Consider the following 19,856-nt stretch of genomic DNA (forward strand, 5'->3'; position numbering starts at 1 on the left):
AAAGCATTTTCATAAGAGCAATATAAATTCATTCAGTGCATTAATGAACACAGAAAGACAAACTGAGCAAGGATCATGTCCAGTAAAGTTTGTGTTTGAATCAGAAGCAGTCTTAAGTCCATAAATCATCAAAACTGGACGGAGAATTAGCGAGATAACACCGGACATATTGGGCCATTACACAGTCAAACTAAACAAATCCCAGAGGGCTTGACTTTATAACAATTTAGATTTAAGTCAAATAACTTTACATAGGTAACTACTCGAAGCATTAACATTTCGTGCATATTGACTGGGAAATCTATCGTGTGTGGATGCTCTCAGAGCAAGTGAGCACTAACTAAACCATGAGGGGAAGTTTGAGTCTCTCGTGTCTCTCTCGTACATTTATCTTCCGCAGCGGCGAGACGCAAACAACGGCAGCCGTGCCTTATGAGGGTCAGGCGAAGGGCTGTGGACGGATGCCAGATTACATGAACGTATCTGTGCAAATCTAACAAGGCTGACTATTGGCTGCAGGCTTAATGTGTTTGAGAGAGACGATGAAACCGGGCAACTTTAATGCGAACAGAGCATCCTTACAGCGTTGCCACACTTTTCCCTCTTGCTCTGGCTTTTTTCCAAGGTGAAATGTAGGGCGATGCAAGACACATACATCGGGGTCTTGATTAAAACACAGAAAAATGACAACGTTTGCACTGAATCAAATGCCCCAGTGGCAGTAACAATCGTACATGTCCATAAGCAAAGGAGCTTGAGATACATGGAGAAGCTTGTCTCGTGTAAATCAAGTACACCAAGACCCGTTGAGCTGTGTTCAGATTCAGTTTCAGGATTCAAAACTGTGAATGGTGTGACAAAAATCAGGTTCTCATTTATTAAAAATCTCGCTATTCACCAATATGTCCAGTAAATTGAGTAAATGGTATTGTTGGGTCATTCATGAATGATTCGTTCATTGTGTCTGTTATGAGACAAAGGTGTTCCTCATAATTTATCTTTGGCTGCATTATAATGATTTTCTAATCTGAAATATGTTCAAATATCGCTTATGTCAACGTGTACGAGGAATTTGCTCATTGAAAATGCTAGTTCTTTAATTTTTCGCGAATGAGATCAAATTTGATTAGATTAAACAGCCCTTCCTTGCAGGCCAGACACATGACAAAAAAAATTAAATAATTAAAAGTAAGTAATTTTTTGACAATATGTGCTTCTTTTTAAAAGTTTTAATTTATGTTTTAAATATAATGTGTTTTTATAAAATCAACGAATATTTGCTGGCTAATTAATTCAATTAAAACATTGAATCTGTTGGAATGTACATGAAATACAATGAGAGCTGTTTTAATTAAATTATTTCTAAATAATCTTGCTATTGTGGATATCATTAACAATTTATTATAAAACGAAGACAAATGAAGACAATTATATTCCATTTATAATTACATCTTGTAGATCGAATTATTCCCAAACATATCCACACTGAACTAGAATGACTGTAGCATTGCATGTATAACTCGTGATCCTGCAAGCGCACTGCAGGCTGTGAGTGTTTGATACATGTTTGTGATTCTCGTGAGCGGTGGAGTGGACTGTGCGCCCAGAGGGAGCGAGAGAGAGGGAGAGATAAAGTCTCTCTGTCACGGGCGGTGTGGAGGCCAGTGTACAGAGCCCTGTGGTGCCTGTCAGCGGATGGCACAGCGACCCCACCCCGCCGCACTGGCCACCAGTGTTTAATCCATGTTGGGAGCGTTAACATTCAGCGACCTCACGGGTGACAGATCTGCCATGCGAGCCTTCTCCCCCGGGGCAGACGGCACCCCGAGTGTCAGCTCGGCTCACGGAAGCTCACACACACATACGAGCGCATAGTATACGTCACAGACAGTCGACCGCGGGCGCCCGGGGAGAGTTGTCCTCTGTGACTGTTGAGGTGGCGAGCGTGTTAGTGCTGGTCATTACGACACGCAAACGCACACAGACATGTGCATCAGGGTTAAAGACGGAGCATGTTTGCTCGCCGGCAGTAATAGGGAAAACAAAAAAAAATATATGAGAGCGGAATGCAAGCTGTTTACGCTAAAGCATGTTTATGCACAGATGGAAGGAGAATATTAAAAATATGTACAAATTATGCAAAGCAAACAATGAATATGTAAACATGCAAACTGCATGCGCACATTTAGGTGGAGTGATCATGAAAGTGTACACTCGTATGTAAAAAGCACGAGCGGAGTGAAGGGAGGAGCTGTCAGCGCCGCTACCGTCAGTGTCAAGGATAAGAGGGATGTGCGCGGGGTCAAGGCAGACTCGCCGTCGAGCCCCAGGAGCCGAACGATGACACGGAGCATACACGTCTCAATAACAACACTGACACTGTCAAATCTCCAGCCATCACTGCACTGTTAGCGGACGCTCAAATCCAGCTTTTTAATTATTAATCCCTTCCTCCAGAGTTTCAGGAAGAGCCCGTGCACATATATCACTATCAAGGGTTCGCCCTCCTGTCATACTCGCAGCACAAACTCCTTGACAGTTTCTTAAAGCCCATGAGGCACACAGCGGGACCCACACACACACATATGCGCACATTCATTTCAATGTAGCTGTCCAGGGAAACTTTCAGAGTGAAACGAAACAAAGGTAAGGGACAAAGAAAACCCTGACAGACAAAAGATCTAACACAAAGACTGGGACTGTCAATCGATTCAAACTTTTAAGTGAGCGAAGTGCGTGACATGTTCATTAAATAATCAAATTAATTGCATGGAAATTAGGGTATTTTAAGCCAAAAATATATAATTCTGGCATTGTTTACTTCCGAAACCTCTCTCTTTATGGTGGAACATAGAAAAATTATTTTTGACCATACAATGGCAGAACTGTTTGGTAATCAAATCTTCTTTAAATTCCACACAAGAAAGTAAGTCATACAGGTTTGGAACAACATAATGGTGAATAAATGATGAATTATAAGATATTAGATGTCGTATCTTATTGTTGAAGATTTCTTCAATTTATTGTTTATCTCAAACTAATTGTTTACAGAAGCATATATTGTTTCTTTCACGACTCTCTAAAAAACCTTTAACTTTTTTATTTTACAATTTCTTCTAATTTTCGTTTTGGTCAGCTCCCTAGAATAGTGATTGCTACAGAATTCTGATCGATCAATTGCGGCATTCTGTAAGTACTGACCACCCTGTTTGGGTTTATATTCCTCTAAAGATAAGCAAAAATGAGTGAACCAAGTAAATTATTGTTTAGACATAGACAATATATTGTGTTTTGTCCACAGCTAGGCTGACTTAGTTCACATAGGAATTGTTGTTGCATTCCATCTACACTCATTTTTAATTGTTTGCCTACATATATGCAGACACATGTATTTGGCTAATATGTTTTGCTCCTTTTTAGTGTTCTGCACCATGTTTCTTAAAAAAAAAGTTCAACTTTAAACGCATGCGTTGAGATTCCGTTGGGACTGCGCCGAGTGTGACCTTGTTGAAATTCCTTGCTGAGGAATTAAAAGTATTAATTTGGTTTAAGTGCATACATTTTTTTGAAGTAATTAACTGTACTGAATTAACATTAAAATGACAGGCCCAGCACAGACATGAAATGCCATGCAGGAAAACCCCTCAATACCAGGAGATCATTGCGTTTTCCTGAGGACATTGCGCGAGTTAACTGAAATAACGAATCGGATCGTGGAAATGCTGATAATCAGTCTAATCCTGGCTGTCCCAGTAAGCCAGTTAATAGCTTAGACCGTGCCCGCCACTTTATAGCGTTCCCTCAGGACCCAGGAACCTGCCTAGACCCCGTCCTGCTATCATCTGGTGCTGGCGATTCTGCTAGACAGAAACAGGAAGAGAGAGAATGAGAGAGAGAGAGAACGCTCCGTCACAGCTGCCAACTGTGTTTACAGCTGCACGGCATCAAACATTCATCAGATGCCATCTTTACAGTCTGTGATGTGAAGCAATCAGCATTTCACAGCCTGTCAAATGATGTCGAAACCGCTTGCTACCTGGCAGTGTCAAAAAGGGAAAGAAAAAAAATCTTAAACACACTCACACACAAACACACGTGCAGGTTTTCCTTTCTAGTCCGGACTACTGACAGACGAAGCAAGCTCATATGTTAAAATATTAATTCTACTTAAACACTTTAAAGACTCTAATGACAGCAAAGCTCCAAATCAGCTTTCAAGTGTAAATAATCTCTTTTTTCCTCACCCTTCGATCCCTTTCATCTTTATTGAAAAAGCTTGAAACTACAGAGTTCAGAAGCAGCAAATTTGGCCAGTTAATGCCTGGCTGGGTAACGCTCATTTAGCCTGTGGTGGAAACTTTTTTGGAGTCTGTTTGCTCTGTGTAATGCGCTGTAAGAAATTACTTTGCTTAATGCTTACCATCCGAACTGTCATCGGCCTGCTCTCGACTAATACCTGTTCTCGGCCCTGCGTGAGTGTGTGCATGCATGTTTGGACAGTGCTGTAGCTCCATCTACAGGCCACAGTGAGACACACAGCAGAGAACTCTGTGTGACCCCTCTGCAGTCTCCACTGATGTATGCCACATTCATCTTTCTCAGTAAGTGCAAGCCACATCTAAAATGTGGTATTTTATAAAGATTTTATCTGACACGGCCCTCCTTCTTGGACTTACTGTAGTTGTCGGCCTTTATAAGTGCTGTTTCTAGGCTCATTACTGTTGCATAAACAAGCAATAAAAAATAGTCAACTATGTAAGCAGTCTGGCTGGTTAAAAGAGCACGCCTGCATGCTTTTGGGAGATATATTAAGTGTTTTTTTTTTTTTTAAATGTATATATGCAGATGCTCCTAATGAGACTGGAAGTGTTCAAAACAGTGCCTTGGGTAGACGTGCATAAAAAATTCAAAGGGACACTCACAGTGGGATTTATACGATACGAATCAGCACTAAACCTCACAAAAGTTTCAAAAAGTAGTATGTAATACATGTTATTACTGATATAAATGGGGCTGTAAAACGAATAATCGCGATTAATCGCATCCAAAATAAAAGTTTGTGTTTACAAAATACATGTGTGAACTGTGTATAATTATTTTGTATATATAAATACACACACACACACGCATGTATATATTTAAGAAATATTTGCTTATATATACACTGTGTGTGTGTGTGTATATATATATATATATATATATATATATATAATTTGTACTATACATAAATATTTTATATATAAATAACATTTTTCTTAAATATATACATGTATGTGTGTGTTTTAATATATACAAAATAATTATACACAGTTCACACAAACTTTTATTTTGGATGCGATTAATCGTTTCAATTGTAATTGTAATTTATATATATATATATATATATATATATATATATATATATAGGGCTACTACATTTAATTTAAAGTTAAGCTTTTATTTTGAGGTAATATCCTCATAGTGTAATTATACAAATTAGGATTGAGTAATATTAGATAATAACATGTACAGACTGTACGGTTAAGGTTGCGCTTTACTTTGGGGTACGTGCCCTTACGTTAAGAAAGTATTGGGTAATATAAGGTAACTATGTGGGTTACCTAGTTATTAACCAGTTATTGCAATTGCTATAATAATTGCATAGTATGTACATATGGTACAGGCACTGTAAAATAAAATGTTACCAACTATAATAACTTAAATCATGACATATTTATCTTAATCATGATATCAATACCCTGTCTGATTTCTTATTGTAAAGTATCTTGTTTTAAGTTAGAGAGAGTTTAAGGTTTTAGATGTTTTTTCCTGGAAAACAAGTATTTTTTGCTTGTTGTTGTTCTTGAAACACCTTAGCCATTCAAAGTTATAAGCCACAACACTAAACTAGTGACTTTACAGGTGCACTTATGTTCAATTTAACTTCTCTCCTTCAGAGGTCCAATCAGAGTTTCTTTGCATAACAAAGACTATACTATTATACAATATAGAAAACTTTAGTGCGTGTATATATAGATATATATACATGCACATGCACAAAGCAGAGTATATTCAAACGAAAACACATGCACCCACACACATATTTCCCACTCTCCACAGATGAAAGCGGTGTTTTGCGAGAGGGAGCGTGTATATGCGCTCTGCTGTGTGCAGGTCAGGGTGGTGACCTCTGGGATTTCCAGCACTGGGGTGGGAGTGTGTTCCGGGAACAGGCACTGCCTGTGCAACCTACAGACTGGACAAAGAAACCGCAGCGCCACAAATGCATTATAAGTTGCATAAAGTGTAAAAGCTACAGGACAGAGACTCCATTGACTCTATGAATAATGTATTATAATGTATTTTAAATATATGTTTGTAAAGTAAATAGTATCCTCTCTCCAAGCATACAGGCCCACATTATAAATGAAACGGCTGACGTGACTACGATGACATGGATTGGATGCGAACACGTCGAGGAAAGCACGGTCTCTGCTAATTATGCTCTTCTTAGAGGCAAGCATCTGTCAATGTCTGACTCTGTTACCTTATTACGGCAGCCTACAGATATACATACACCCATAGAGCGAGAGAAAGACAGATATGTGTTTGTTAACCCCTGTGGGTTACGCGCTGTTTTATAGACGTTGTGCAACATGTGTGGTAATTATCAATGGTATGGTAATTAAACGTTGCGAGAGAGTCCAACAAAAGAATGAAACTGGTCTTTAAAGCCATAAAAACACACATAGTTGAGATTCACCCCTCCGGCCTGTTGTTTCTAAAGCCTAGACGATTTGCACAGGTGCCCTAGTTTCATTGTTCCTGTCATTTCCATAGCTCGGCATCACCTGCACAGCTTTGAACGCAGTGGTGCGGAAACAGGCCACATGCTAGTGGAGAAAAGATGATATTCGTTCTGTTCTCAACCCCACGTGTGCAGACAAAGATAGAGCGGGCAACAGGACGTCCCACGCCTCTTCCCAGCCTGACACCCCGTCTCCTCGGGTGGATGGGCGCACGCACACCTCCGATGACTCCCCTTCAGGGGGCACTGCTCATTCCAGAAGCGAGGCGCAGCGGCACGGGAGAATGCACATTATATTACAGCTTCAAGAAAGGCTTGAAAAAGAACTGCTTGTGTGTTACAGCATGGATTCAATGCTTCCTACATCCTACAATAAAACACAGATACACTCGCTGGCACATTCACCGGAAGGGCTGTGTCTGTGTATATAATAGTGTAACAAACAGATCGATGGAGGAAAGCAAATCTGATTCTACTTCACCACACTTTTTTTTTAAAGGAGAACTCCGGTCAATTTAAACATTGAGCTCATTTTTTTGTACATTTTGAGTGCTGTCAGTACAGACAGAAGTGACAAATATCGGTGTTGCCTACACCATGTTATCCTCTTTTTAAAATTCGCACCCTGTTGACTTCAATGGGGCATGTTCTAAACCTAATTTTAGCCTCTTAACCTCCTTGATTTGTCATTACGAGTGCACAGCCATGTGAGTGGTGTTATTGAAAATGACCACGGTCAATCTGACTGCAGTAGATGTGAAAGATATGTATAAAAATGATGTTAGCTCACATACCTGTATTTACTTCCTGTTTTCGGTCGAAGCCCAGAGAAGTCGATTGTCGAGTTCACGCACGCGATCATTGGTGAATATCATCTCAAACCTCCTCCATGTGTTCAACATCTGATTCGGACGAACTATCCATTTGAGCTGATATTCTCAGAACACCACACAGTGGTAAGTTTGAGATGATATTCACTAATGATCGCACGTGTGAGATCGACAGTCGACTACTGTGGGCTTCGACCGAAAACCCGAAGCAAATACAGGTATGTGAGCTGGCTGAATTAACATCATTTTTATTCATATCTTTCACATCTACTGCAGTCAGATTGACCGTGGTCACTCTTAATAATAATCGTAATGACAAATCAAGGATGTTAAGAGGCTAAAAGCAGATTTAGAACATGCCCCATTGAAGTCAACAGGGTGCGAATTATAAAAAGACGTTAACACAGTGTAGGCAACACCGATTTTTGTCGTTTCTGTCTGTACTGACAGCACTCAAAATGTACAAAAAAAATGACCAGAGTTCTCCTTTAACTTTTTGCCACTTTAATTTACAGGAAATGATTCAAACTTAAATCTGTCAAGGTTGCAGTGAAGAGAAGAGAATCTATGCGCAAGCAGTTTATAAACTCTTTCCCTGCCAGTGTTTTTTTTTTGTTTGTTTGTTTTAAAGTTGCCACCCACCGCCAGCATTTATGATAATTTCCACAAAACATTCATGGCCCCAGAATATTTTGTTGCATGAATATCTGAAAATTCAATATAATCAAAAGAGGGAACAGAGCCTCTGCTTTTAAACATTATTTTGCATCCCTTTTTTATCAACACTTGATTTGTGAGCAAGTTTCAGCAACATTTGAATATATATATATATATTTTTTATTTATTTTTTCAAAGACTGCAACGTGCCTAAGCAAAGCTTCCATCACTTGATTCTGCTCTTTTTTTGCCTGTGTTTTGATCCGGAGCTCCCAGAAAATTTTTAATTTTGCGTTGTGTCGTATAGAAAATTCCATCAATGGCAGTGCAAACAAATGACAATCCAAACAAAAAACTTTAAATCCAAACAGAAAGACGAGAACAATCCAATTGGAAACGCAACACCAGAAATGTAAAGTCAACGACTGACAATCTAAGCCTGAAACACAGGGGCTACAAGAGGCTAACAAGGCACTGGTGTGGTTAATGAATTAATATGGTGAATAACAAGGGCAACTAATGAAACGAAGGCAAACAGGAACTAAACCACAAGAAGCAGCAAGGCAACAGAATATCAAAATAAGAGTCCACATGGGACAAAACACATGGGAAACCGTGAAAGAATCGAATTGAAGAGCTCAATGAGTCTTGAGAAGTATTAACATCTCAGCCATGACTCCAAATACATAATTTCTTACAGTAAAACTCACTCCCCCCCTTTTTTTTTTTTTTGAACGTTCTAAGAAAAGCAACACAAAAATAATCCCGTAATGTGGATTAAGTTGTTGTGGGTGTTCAATAACAGTTATTTATTAAAAAAAAAAATCAACAAATTAAAAAAAAGAAATCATTGATTCACAACACTTTATAGATGCACCCTGACAGGCCAGGGCCAAATGAGCACGGTCTGTTTTCCGTCTTGTGAAAAGTTGCTATTAAGGAGCAGAGCGTTTTCTTCAAAGAAGGATTACTCAGATGCGGTCACTGACCTCAGGTTACTAAAAGGGCCACAGAGTTGAAATCTTGTAAACAGTGGTATGAAATCTTACCAGCAAGGCTGTAATACTCCTCCGTGTGTTCTCCCACTGGACGCAGCTGTTAATATACTGCAGCGTATAGAGAATGGCCACGCTGATCTTTCTCACTCGATAGATATTGCGTGCTAAAAGCTAATGGGGACAAAGCAGTAGTTAGCAAGATGTGCCTGAGGACGTAATGCTCACAACATGACATTCACTCAGGTGTAAAGAGGCTTTTAAACTGAAGGTTCATTGGTGATAAATATTAATAAGTCAAGTCATCTTTGGTGTCTAAAGAGCTTTAGGCGGTGCTGGAGGAAAAACTGAGCGTAATGAGTCTCTGAAGGTGCCGACAACAAAGCTAATATTAAGAGAAAGTGGAAAATATGGTGCTGTAATTGTTGACAAAGATCACCTTTTTGTTAAACTTCGGGTTGTCCTCTGCAAACATTGTTTCTTTCGGCTGGAAGGTTTTGAATCCCGCTTTGATCTGGGAAAGAAACAAGACTTTAAGAACTTTTTGAACGATCCATCTGATATCATTCATGAATAATCATATTTATTTTATATGATGCACTTACAGGGTTGTAGAGAACATCCAGCTCCACAGTGATGCTTCCTTTGGTCGCCCTTGATAGATTATTATTCTTCAGCACTCTGGTTATTTGTTGACCATTAGAAACCTAAAGGCAAAGTAGAGATATTGTAGTTTAACATTGGCACAATGATACAAATGAGCAACAATTATTATAAAAACGTATTTGTGTGGTACTTACAGTCAGCAAAGGAATGGCAACTTTTCCCAGGAAGTCTGGAGCTTTGTCCCCATCATCATGATAAACTGTCAGCACCAGAACGTCATGGATGTCCTTAATGGGGCTGAAGACATGTCAAAATGAATGTGATTTCAACACCATGAGCCAGCATAATGACATACTGAGACATCTATCATTTTAACTCACAATGTTAGGGCTGTTCTCCATTCAGGATTCAGGGTTTTGGGTATCGTGTGAGTTTGCAGTTTGCTATTACTGAGCTCAACGGTACAAAAGGGGTCACTTTTACCTGATTAAGATAAAATATGTTGACATTATTATGACAAATCATGACAATTTCCCTTACATACATTATGCCAGTACATTTCATTCAGATAAGTACCACTTATATCTGTTGATGGAAGATCTGTGGCTTTTATTAACTTGATTTGAAGATAGCCAACGTCCTTCAAGTCCCGCAGGAAGTTCATCGGTCTCTGTAAAAAAAAAAAAAAAAAAAAAAAAAAAAACATACAATCATATTTCTTTCATATCCTAATCATATTAATTTACATGGAGTTGGAAGGTAACAAGGTAAAATAGCACTATGTAATACCCACATATTGCTCCTGCATCCTTTTAAAGTTTTTGGGGTCATCTAATGGAGCCATCTGGATCTCTGAGATGGATGCACCAGAACACGGAGTCAGTGTGACCAAAAACACCAGTCGACCATTGTTTTGGTCCAGCGAATGAGTGTATAACTGCTTCTGGTTGGCAGGAAGTCTGGTCAGGTCAATATCCAGACTGTGAAGAGTAGAACCTATTAGTATTTCATCCATGGAAAAGCATATACAGTGGTTTTCAAAAAGCAGAATCAGAAACTCAGAATCAGATCACTGAGTCATTGAGTAAGCTTGAGTAAGTCTTGCTACTAGTGGTAGAAAGCAATGTCTCCAAATGAATTACTAATACAAATTTCACTAGATAAAATATTCAAAATATTAAAATGTCTGGTTTAGTAAAAGGTGAATATGTAACGATATGTTGTTGTTTTTTTGAGGGGGAGGGGGGCTCTGTCGTCTCAATGCATGCGCTCAATCGCTCTGGCTCGCGAGTCACTTTGATCGCACTTAACTAACCCAGTTCATTCAATATGGGCCAAGCAGAGAAGCGACCAAACACCTTCACGTTTTCCCTATTTAAATACAGTAACACGAGTAGAGTAACTCAACCTAGGACGGTGACACAAAATAAAACGTTGTTTTGTATGGCGGAATACCACAGCAAGTGGGTGGGAGCACTTTGACTCGGCGTAGTAATATCATCCCTCGTGAAAAATCCTCTCCCCCTCTCACTCTTCGGAGTGATGATATTACTGCGCAGAGTCCATAGATAAACATGCGCCGAGTCTTTTATGTCACCGTCCTAGGCCGAGTTACACTGCTTGAGTAACATGGAGGTGTTTGGTCGCTTCTATGCTTGGACCATATTGAATGAACTGGGCTAGTTAAGTGCGCTCAAAGTGTCTCGCGCGACTGAGTGCACGCACTGAGGCGAGAGTGGTATGCATCAACTCGTCTTTGTTAAGGGAATAACATAGTTTAATATGAAAAACCGGTGGAGTATCCCTTTAAGATGTCCCAACCTACTCCTAAAGTTGTTTCACTTCTATGCTATAGGCACATGCTTCAAATTTCATTTGATAGCAGACGTCCTGAAATACAGTATATTTAGGCATTTTATTATACCTCTATGCTTTTTGTAATTGACTAGTGGACAAACTGAAGCAAAAGCTGACACAGCTTGCTCCACTCCCCTTTTAAAACTTTTGAACTTGCTGAACGTGGCTCCAGCAAACTTACACTCCCCAGCACTCCTCTGACTTCCTGCCCCTCTTGCAGCAAACCTCCACCACGAGATTCTCCTGCGCATCCGGGAACTGGTTAAAGTCGAAAGACTCTCTCCACTGCGGGTTTGCCTTCATACACAGATTCTGAGACAGAAAGATAGACAGGCAGGAACAAGACAGAGAGAAAGTTGTGTCAATTTTAAGGGACTCTCAAAACAGAGACAGCTAACATGACAGGTGTATTAAGCCTTATTCAGTAAGACTTCAATGAGACATGTGGTGGAGGAGGAGCAGCCGTCTTTAGGAGAACACATCCTCTCTTCTCGCTGGGATTATACACTCTGACAGCATCCAATTAGAACTAGTTTTGTTCAACAAGCAAACATGCCCAAACAGAGCCAGGGGGCTCTAGAAAAAAGATGGCATGAGAACACAAGACTAGCTAGTTGGAACCATTGAGGGCGGGAGGTAGATGTGCAGGTATTCTGGGTATGCAAATGAGCCGAACAAGACGCGGTAACAGAAGCATCAGGAGAGACGCCCTGCCAGACACGGCCGATCTAATGAGAAACCTCCTCTGTCACCAGAGCAGTGAAGCCTGGGAGAAGCCATCCGAAAGAGGGGGAGGAAGGTGTGTAAAGCGGACGGGAATATCTAAAGCGAGGTATGTGAACAACTCAGAAAGTATGGGAGGAGTAAGAGGGGGAGGGAAGGGTTTAATGAGGTATTGAGAGAAAAAGAGGATAGCGCTTTAGAAACAAAGAAGGAGACGCAATGATGTAATGAGCAGGGCGAAAGAGAAAGCAAGAGAAGCAAAAAGATGAAGGGGGAGAGGGATGAGCTCACCTTGCTCCTGACCCTCTGGTCTCCCAATCTGAAGCGTACGTAGACGTCTCCATGACCGCAGTCGGGCATGTCTTGGCCTTCCACCAGGATGACGGTGTAAACTCCAGTCCAAACCTGATTCTTCATGATTCGCCCAGCCTGCTGACCCTGGAACAGCCAACATACACAATAAGGCATTCGATGTTTGGGCCAATTTCTCTCAGCTCATCTTGTTGATTATAAACATGTATTTTTTTTATGCTGTGCAAACTTAAACATTGAGTTTTTGGTGTTTTTTCCATTGCTGCTTATTTGAATATGTTACCAAGGTAACATCATACTTGGCTCACATAGATGAGGTTTTGACGAAATTGCGAGAAAGACTTGTGATAGCCTTGGAACCATGATCTAACTGAAGACATGTTTGTACTGTAAATAAATGTTTTGCAGCATACACCATCATTTTACATAAATAGTGTGGTTATGAATTTAAACACACACACACACACAACATATGTCTATATACAGTATATCCTTCAGAAATCATTCTAATATGCTGCTTTGCTGCTCAAGAAACATTATCAACTTCTAGATCAATGTTGAAAACAGTTGTGCAGCTTAATATTTTTGTGGAACTGTGATACATTTCACCAATTTTTATTTATTTAAATGTACAATTCTGAACAGAAAGTTTGTAATAAATGTCTTTACTGCCACATTTGATCAATCTAGATACAAAAAAGTACTGACCACAAACTGTATATATTTTATTTAAATTTAGTATTAAAAGTAGGGCTGTCAAATGATTAATCGCGATTAATCGCATCCAAAATAAAAGTTTGTGTTTACATAATATAAGTGGGTGCACTGTGTATAATTATTTTGTGTGTGTATATATATATATATACAGTATATATACACACACATGCATGTATATTTAAGAAAAAAAATATTATTCATATATAAAATATGTATATTTATATCTATATACAGTATATACATGAAAATATTTCTTAAATATATACAAGCATGTGTGTGTACATATATATATATATATATATATATATATATATAATTATACACAGTGCACCCACATATATTATGTAAACACAGACTTTTATTTTGGATGCGATTAATGGTTTGACAGCTCTAATTAAAAGCAAAGGGACAAATGCAATTTTGAAGCAAGGATCTTCTCCTTCTGAGTTATGACCTATTCTAAATGAATTTAATGCATGCATACATAGTGGAATATGGCATGTTAAAACACAATTTAAATAAAATTCTATTTCTGATTCTGTAACAAAATATATCACGAAATAAAACCGTTCTAAAAACTGCTAGTTGAAATGTGCAGGTGATCCCCACACCTCGGAGAGAGAAAACAGGTCCATCAACACGACTGCAGATGGATAAGTACACAGTACAGAGATGACTTGTGGGTTGATAGCCCTGCACTTTCAAAAAAAAAAACACACAGCATCAGGAAGAGGCTGGTCTGTTCTGCCAGTAATCACAGACCAGAGAGCTGTTTTCCCACCTGGCTGCTCGGAGAGTGTGACTGAGCCTTTGCTCCATTAGCATCACACACACACACACATGGCACAGCAGACAAACCAGCATTAACATTTAATGTAATGGCCACATCTCCATAAACAAGCCTCTTTAAAGAGAGAGAGAGAGAGAGAGGGATAAGGGGGGTAGTTATAGAGGGAGCTGAGAGAGAAATATAATATTCATCCAAGCCAAGTCTTCCCAAGTGTTTATTTTGGACAAATTTGTGATCGGCGTGGCCAATAAAACAATTCCGCTTAAGAGTAAGTGGCCCCTAAAGAGAGGCTATTCCTGGTGCTAAAAGAGCTGGGGGATTGACTCCATATGGTGGAGCAGCATGGGGACAAGGGGACAAGCCCAAAGCCATACCCATTTGGCTACAGCTTCAGTGCTGTCCGTCCACAGCTGTGATATTACATCCCAACATCTGGGTTTTAGCTCACCATGCCTGGGAATGAGCCATCACACATATCCTCAGCATCTTACACTGGCATAGTGCCTCAAAGACTACACACACACACTCCAGACACTGTCAGGAAGAAGAACCACATGCTATGTGCCAATACCGCTGCCCGTTTCCATCTTAAAGACAGCGTGGCATGGCTGTGAAGAAGGAAGTGTGATAGAGGAGGAGAGGTAAGAATTGAGAGACATGTTCTGCCTGTACTGATAGGTGTCAATGGAACTAGATCTCAGTTGATTTGGCAGAAGACACTGCGGTGGAAACACCAACCAAACACATACCGATCTATACCGAACAACACCTGTGCATTTGGGGCAGTCTCACAAAAACTGACTTCATGTTTCAGACATTTTAACCTAAAATCAAGATTTTGAAGCTATAAGATTGTCGCAATTCTATCATGGATTTTTGAAAATGACTGTTCATGTAGTGTGGAATATAGCTCTGGGAATATAATAAAAGGAATGAAAATATCCTGCAAAGATTTATATCTGAAAGTGCACCGTATATAAAGTTATTGTCTTTCAAAAGTGAGAGTCGACTCTGAGTCTATGAAATGAATTGTTTTTGAAACGAGTCATTAGCTGTTATATCGTGACGTAGAGAGGTCATTGGCCGCTCCCAACAACTGCGCGCGCAGACTTGAAGTGACGTCTAGAACACATTCAAATACTTCAGCTGAATCGCATCATGTCGAGAAGACGTTGTGTTCTACATTGCAAAGACAGTTCAGCCACTTGTTTCCATTGTCCAGGGACGAGCATGTGAAGAATCAGTGGTTAGAGTTCATATTTGCAACGCCCGACCCTTGTGTTCTCATCATTTTAATGACGAATCATTCAAAATTCAAAAACCTAAATTAATTCAAATGTGTTGATTCGCAAGCCGGTTGTTCCCGAAGGAGGGCTCAGTATCCAGTGTATATGGATCGGGTTTGTCCTCCTCCGAATCACAATCTGTAAGCATTATTAATAATGTTTGCGTAGGGATGTCCCGATCCGATACTCAGGATCGGTATCGGCTCCGATCCAGCCATTTTTGCGGGATCGGGTATCGATCAGACGAAGCAGATCCAAATCCGATATTGTTGTTTTAACTTTAAACATGTTGGTAGCTAGCTAGCTTTAAGTACAGTACTTAAGTACCTGCATTTTCTTATATATATATATATATATATATACAGTATATATATATATATATATATATATAGTAGTGTTTGAATAAAGGGTGGCAATCTTTCATAATCAACTGTTGTTGTGAACTATATACTGGAGGTATATTTTAAGGGGCTAATTGAGAAGATTGCTATATTTTTTATTAGTTTAAAAATAAAATAAAAATATCGGATTAATATCGGTATCGGCAAAAGCCAAATCTGCGGCATCGGTATCGGAAGTGAAAAAGTGGTATCGGGACATCCCTAGTTTGCTGTTATGTTTTCTGTAGCATGCACAATATAGTTATATTGTGTTGTGTACACTCCGCGCAGCTTCTAAGCGGGGTAAAGTTAGTTTTGTTTTTGATATTCACCAGACATTCATTGAAAAATGGCAATTACCTCCTAAACGTCTTAGCCAAATATGACTTCGCTCTATATAATAAGCACTGCCCTTCAAAAGCCGCCACAATGTGAGTTTCGCCGGGAAAGATCGCTCTTGACGGAGACGCGAGTAAGGGACCGTGTGGAAAGTGCACTTTTTCTGACACGTTTGTTCAAACACTATATACAATTTTCAACACTTGACAAGCTATAATCCTGGTTATGGGCGTTCCGTTGCCGACAGTCTCTGCCTACGGTTTACCAATAACAACTGACTTGGTCATTTGACCAATCGCCGCAGATTTGCGTCACTCAAAGGAGGCGTTTGGGAAAATGAATCGTCGAACGGATCATTTGGGAGTCGTTGAGCAAATCGGGTAAAAATAAATGCACATTATAAGACAAATAAAGTGTTTTTTATCCTTGCATGCACGTTAAACTGTTTTTGGGAACTCCTAAAACAAAAATAGGAACATTTCAAATGCTATGATAGGAGCTCTTTAAGCAGATTTAACCCCCATGTCAAATACGATTGCTAATGCAAATCAGATTTTATATTGTATCATTTGATATTTAGTTCATTTGAACATGTATTTTAAAGCTCATTCGTAAATATACATCGCGATAGTTCTTGTATACCATAATAAATGTTGCTAATTTTAATAAAGAGAAAGATATTTTGTCCTGACAATATAATATCATTTTCACAATTTTTTTTATTAGATAAAGGAATAGGTTATACGTTGCCTGCTTTATGCCACTAAAAATTTTGCCGATTTTAATAAAGAGAAAGATATTTTGTCCTGACAACATAATATGATTAAAACATTTCAAAACAGGCAAGTGGACAATGAAGCTACTGTGCAAAACAAATTTTGGGACACATTAAAATTTTGCATGAAACTGTAGGTTTAAACTTTGCCTGCTTTATGCCAATTTTAATAAAGCTAAAAATGTTGTCCTGGTTGTGTTATAGCTATTTCTGTATTAACAAGAATTTTATACAAATGTACTTTAAAAAAAAACAAAAAAAAACAATAAAGCAAAAATCGTGCATCTCATCCCCAAAGTAGCCCATTGTTTTTACACAAAATATAATTTGTGTTAATTTTCTATTAATTTTGGGAGTAAAATCTAACCCAGAAGTTTTTTTCAGACAACAATCTAACAAGATACTGCATCTAAACTTATCTAAATAAATTCTTTCCCAGTGTATTGATTATCCAAACCGGTTATCCCTTATACAATATACAGTTATAGGACACACTGAAATGAAATTAATTGCTGGTCAAAAATACAGTATACTAAAAGTACTCTACAATAGCATGCGGCAGAGCTTTTGTTCAGAGAAATCTTAAATTGCAAGCTTTCACGGCTGTGAGATAAATAAGCTCTCATCTATGAACTGACCTGCACAAAATGCTAGACAGACCATGTGCTTTGTTTAAATCACGGTGATACATTTACTTTGGAAATCATCGCAGACACAAACAAAAATCTCTTGCTCTGTTGAAGTATATGTTGAAGTTTCACTAACTAAGTGAAAGTGAATGTAAGGTAAACTCAAGAAACTTGAATACATCTTGTACAAAACATCTGAGGGGAAGATGGTGAGGATCTACTGCCCTCCAGTGGACAGATGTGATACAATAATAACCTTATTGTGGTGGTATATTTTATTAGATAGTTTATTTGATTAAATGCACTAAGTTACACAAAGTATTTTGTGTATTTTGGCCAGGTAGCAAATACTGTGTGGGTGATCTTCTCTCTTTTAGGCAGCTGGACAGAAGTAATATGGAGAGAATGTATCATGACTTACCTTATTGATGCTTCCCTTTCTTCTTAGAAGCCACTTCTAAAAAATGGTGAATATTATGTTAGAAAGCCTCTTGACTATTCCCACGAAAAATGAGACTATTTTAATAACAAACAATTATTACATTGTTTCAATTAATACATTTTTATCTAACTGTGATTTTGTATATGTACATTTCTGAAAAAATTAGACCTGTTAAAAAATTGTAATGTGGATGGATTTTCTGTAAAGCTGTGTATTGTGACGAGCGCTATACAAATAAATGTGAATTGAACTATTTTTAGGAGTCATACATTTCGTTTGGCAGGTTCCTCTCGGACGGACAGGCAGGTCTCTATAATGATCACTCCCATGTCGGTCTCCGCACTGTTGGCGTCCTCCAAAGATAAAGTCATTGGAATTGTTCTGTGGATAGAAACCTTTATCTGTTTCTCTATTTCTCAGGAGAAATTCTTTGACGGAAACTTTAACTACAACATCACGGAAGGTATGAAATAATAATGTTTTCCTCACTTGTCCAATTCCAGTTGATGGAGAGTAAAGCTGCTTGATCCCATGAAGTCATTGGATCTCAGGTCACGATCATACACCTGCATCAATTGTAATTGAGAGATGATGATGACTATTAGTGTTAACACACAAAACCAAACATAAATTTGTTTACATAAATCTTGAATCTCAAGATATAACTCTTTCTTCAACATTATGAATAGGCTTGAATATTATGGTATTCAACATTATGAATATCAAATAAATAACCATATTGTTTCTAGCATATTTGATTTTATGTATTATTATTATTATTTTTACAGAATTTGTTAGTTGTTTAACACAGTATTGCACACGTTCCTTTCTTCATACTTATTTAATGACTTAAAGTAGAATGAATAATGGAGATATTAAAGTTCATAGCTAAGCAATTATTTGCATTCTGTAATGATGTTAAAACCAAACCTTTAGACAAACAGTCTGATCGCGGTCTCTGACGGGGAAGGAAAAGCATTCATTCCAGGTGGGATTCAGGTTCTTGCTCACAACTTTGCTTTTGTAGATGTGTTTGCCATCTAACTTGAATTTGACGAATGGGTCACTCGTACCTGTAGAAAACAACAAACACTTATCAGTATGCTACTAAAATAAACCGATAGTAATTGTTGCATAATGTTTGCAAATGTATTTTTAAAGGAACCAGTCAAAATGATATTTTGTGGTATTCAATCATACGTAAGCCACAAATTCTGATGATTTGTACATTGTACGTTTCATATGATCGTTTCACTGTACAAGCTGATCTGGTCTTCCAGACATTGAATAAAACTCATTATTTAGGTGAACGTTCTTATCATAGGGAGGCGGACATTTTGTCTTATTGACGGAGTGATGGGAGCTGGCTGATTGTGAAAGAGTAAAAAATTATAGCCAGCGTGAATCTGTTAATTTAATGCCGGTGTATTAAAACCCCAGAAAGCGGCGGGAGCAAGCAGTGTTAATCTCCAAAGCCTGTTAAGAAAGTCTGCCTTGAGTCTGTCTGCGAGAGGGGAGGGCGAGCGCTCCGTCTTTGTCTATGCTGTGGTATGCAGATTGGCTGGTAGGAAGAAGAAAAAAAATATAAGAGAGAAAAAGAGTCCATCGCTTCATTTGTATGGATGGATAAAGGAGTGCTTGAGAGAACCTGCGGGGAGCCTGGAATCACATGACAAAAGCCCTGTGGGGACGGGCTGTCAGGCCTGTCAGCTCGCCTCTCCAAATGAACAT

At 38.7% G+C, this 19,856-nt stretch overlaps 1 protein-coding gene across 2 annotated transcripts in view; it reads right to left on the reverse strand.

The window, feature by feature from the left end:
* Positions 1-19,856, reverse strand: part of mctp2a (multiple C2 domains, transmembrane 2a) — a 49,796-nt gene that overhangs the window by 18,510 nt on the left and 11,430 nt on the right. For both annotated transcript variants that reach the window (XM_039683805.2, XM_089116472.1), the window contains exons 5-17: positions 19,056-19,198; positions 18,615-18,691; positions 18,395-18,506; positions 18,105-18,140; positions 12,747-12,893; positions 11,914-12,044; positions 10,669-10,855; positions 10,452-10,545; positions 10,256-10,358; positions 10,070-10,172; positions 9,875-9,976; positions 9,709-9,783; positions 9,324-9,443 (exon numbers count right to left, since the gene is read on the reverse strand). In XM_039683805.2, the coding sequence (XP_039539739.2) occupies positions 9,324-9,443; positions 9,709-9,783; positions 9,875-9,976; positions 10,070-10,172; positions 10,256-10,358; positions 10,452-10,545; positions 10,669-10,855; positions 11,914-12,044; positions 12,747-12,893; positions 18,105-18,140; positions 18,395-18,506; positions 18,615-18,691; positions 19,056-19,198 (1,430 nt within the window). The remainder of the gene's footprint in view (positions 1-9,323; positions 9,444-9,708; positions 9,784-9,874; positions 9,977-10,069; positions 10,173-10,255; positions 10,359-10,451; positions 10,546-10,668; positions 10,856-11,913; positions 12,045-12,746; positions 12,894-18,104; positions 18,141-18,394; positions 18,507-18,614; positions 18,692-19,055; positions 19,199-19,856) is intronic.

Source organism: Pimephales promelas, chromosome 10 (assembly GCF_988280905.1).
Source record: "Pimephales promelas chromosome 10, fPimPro1.hap1.1, whole genome shotgun sequence".
NCBI lineage: Eukaryota > Metazoa > Chordata > Actinopteri > Cypriniformes > Leuciscidae > Pimephales > Pimephales promelas.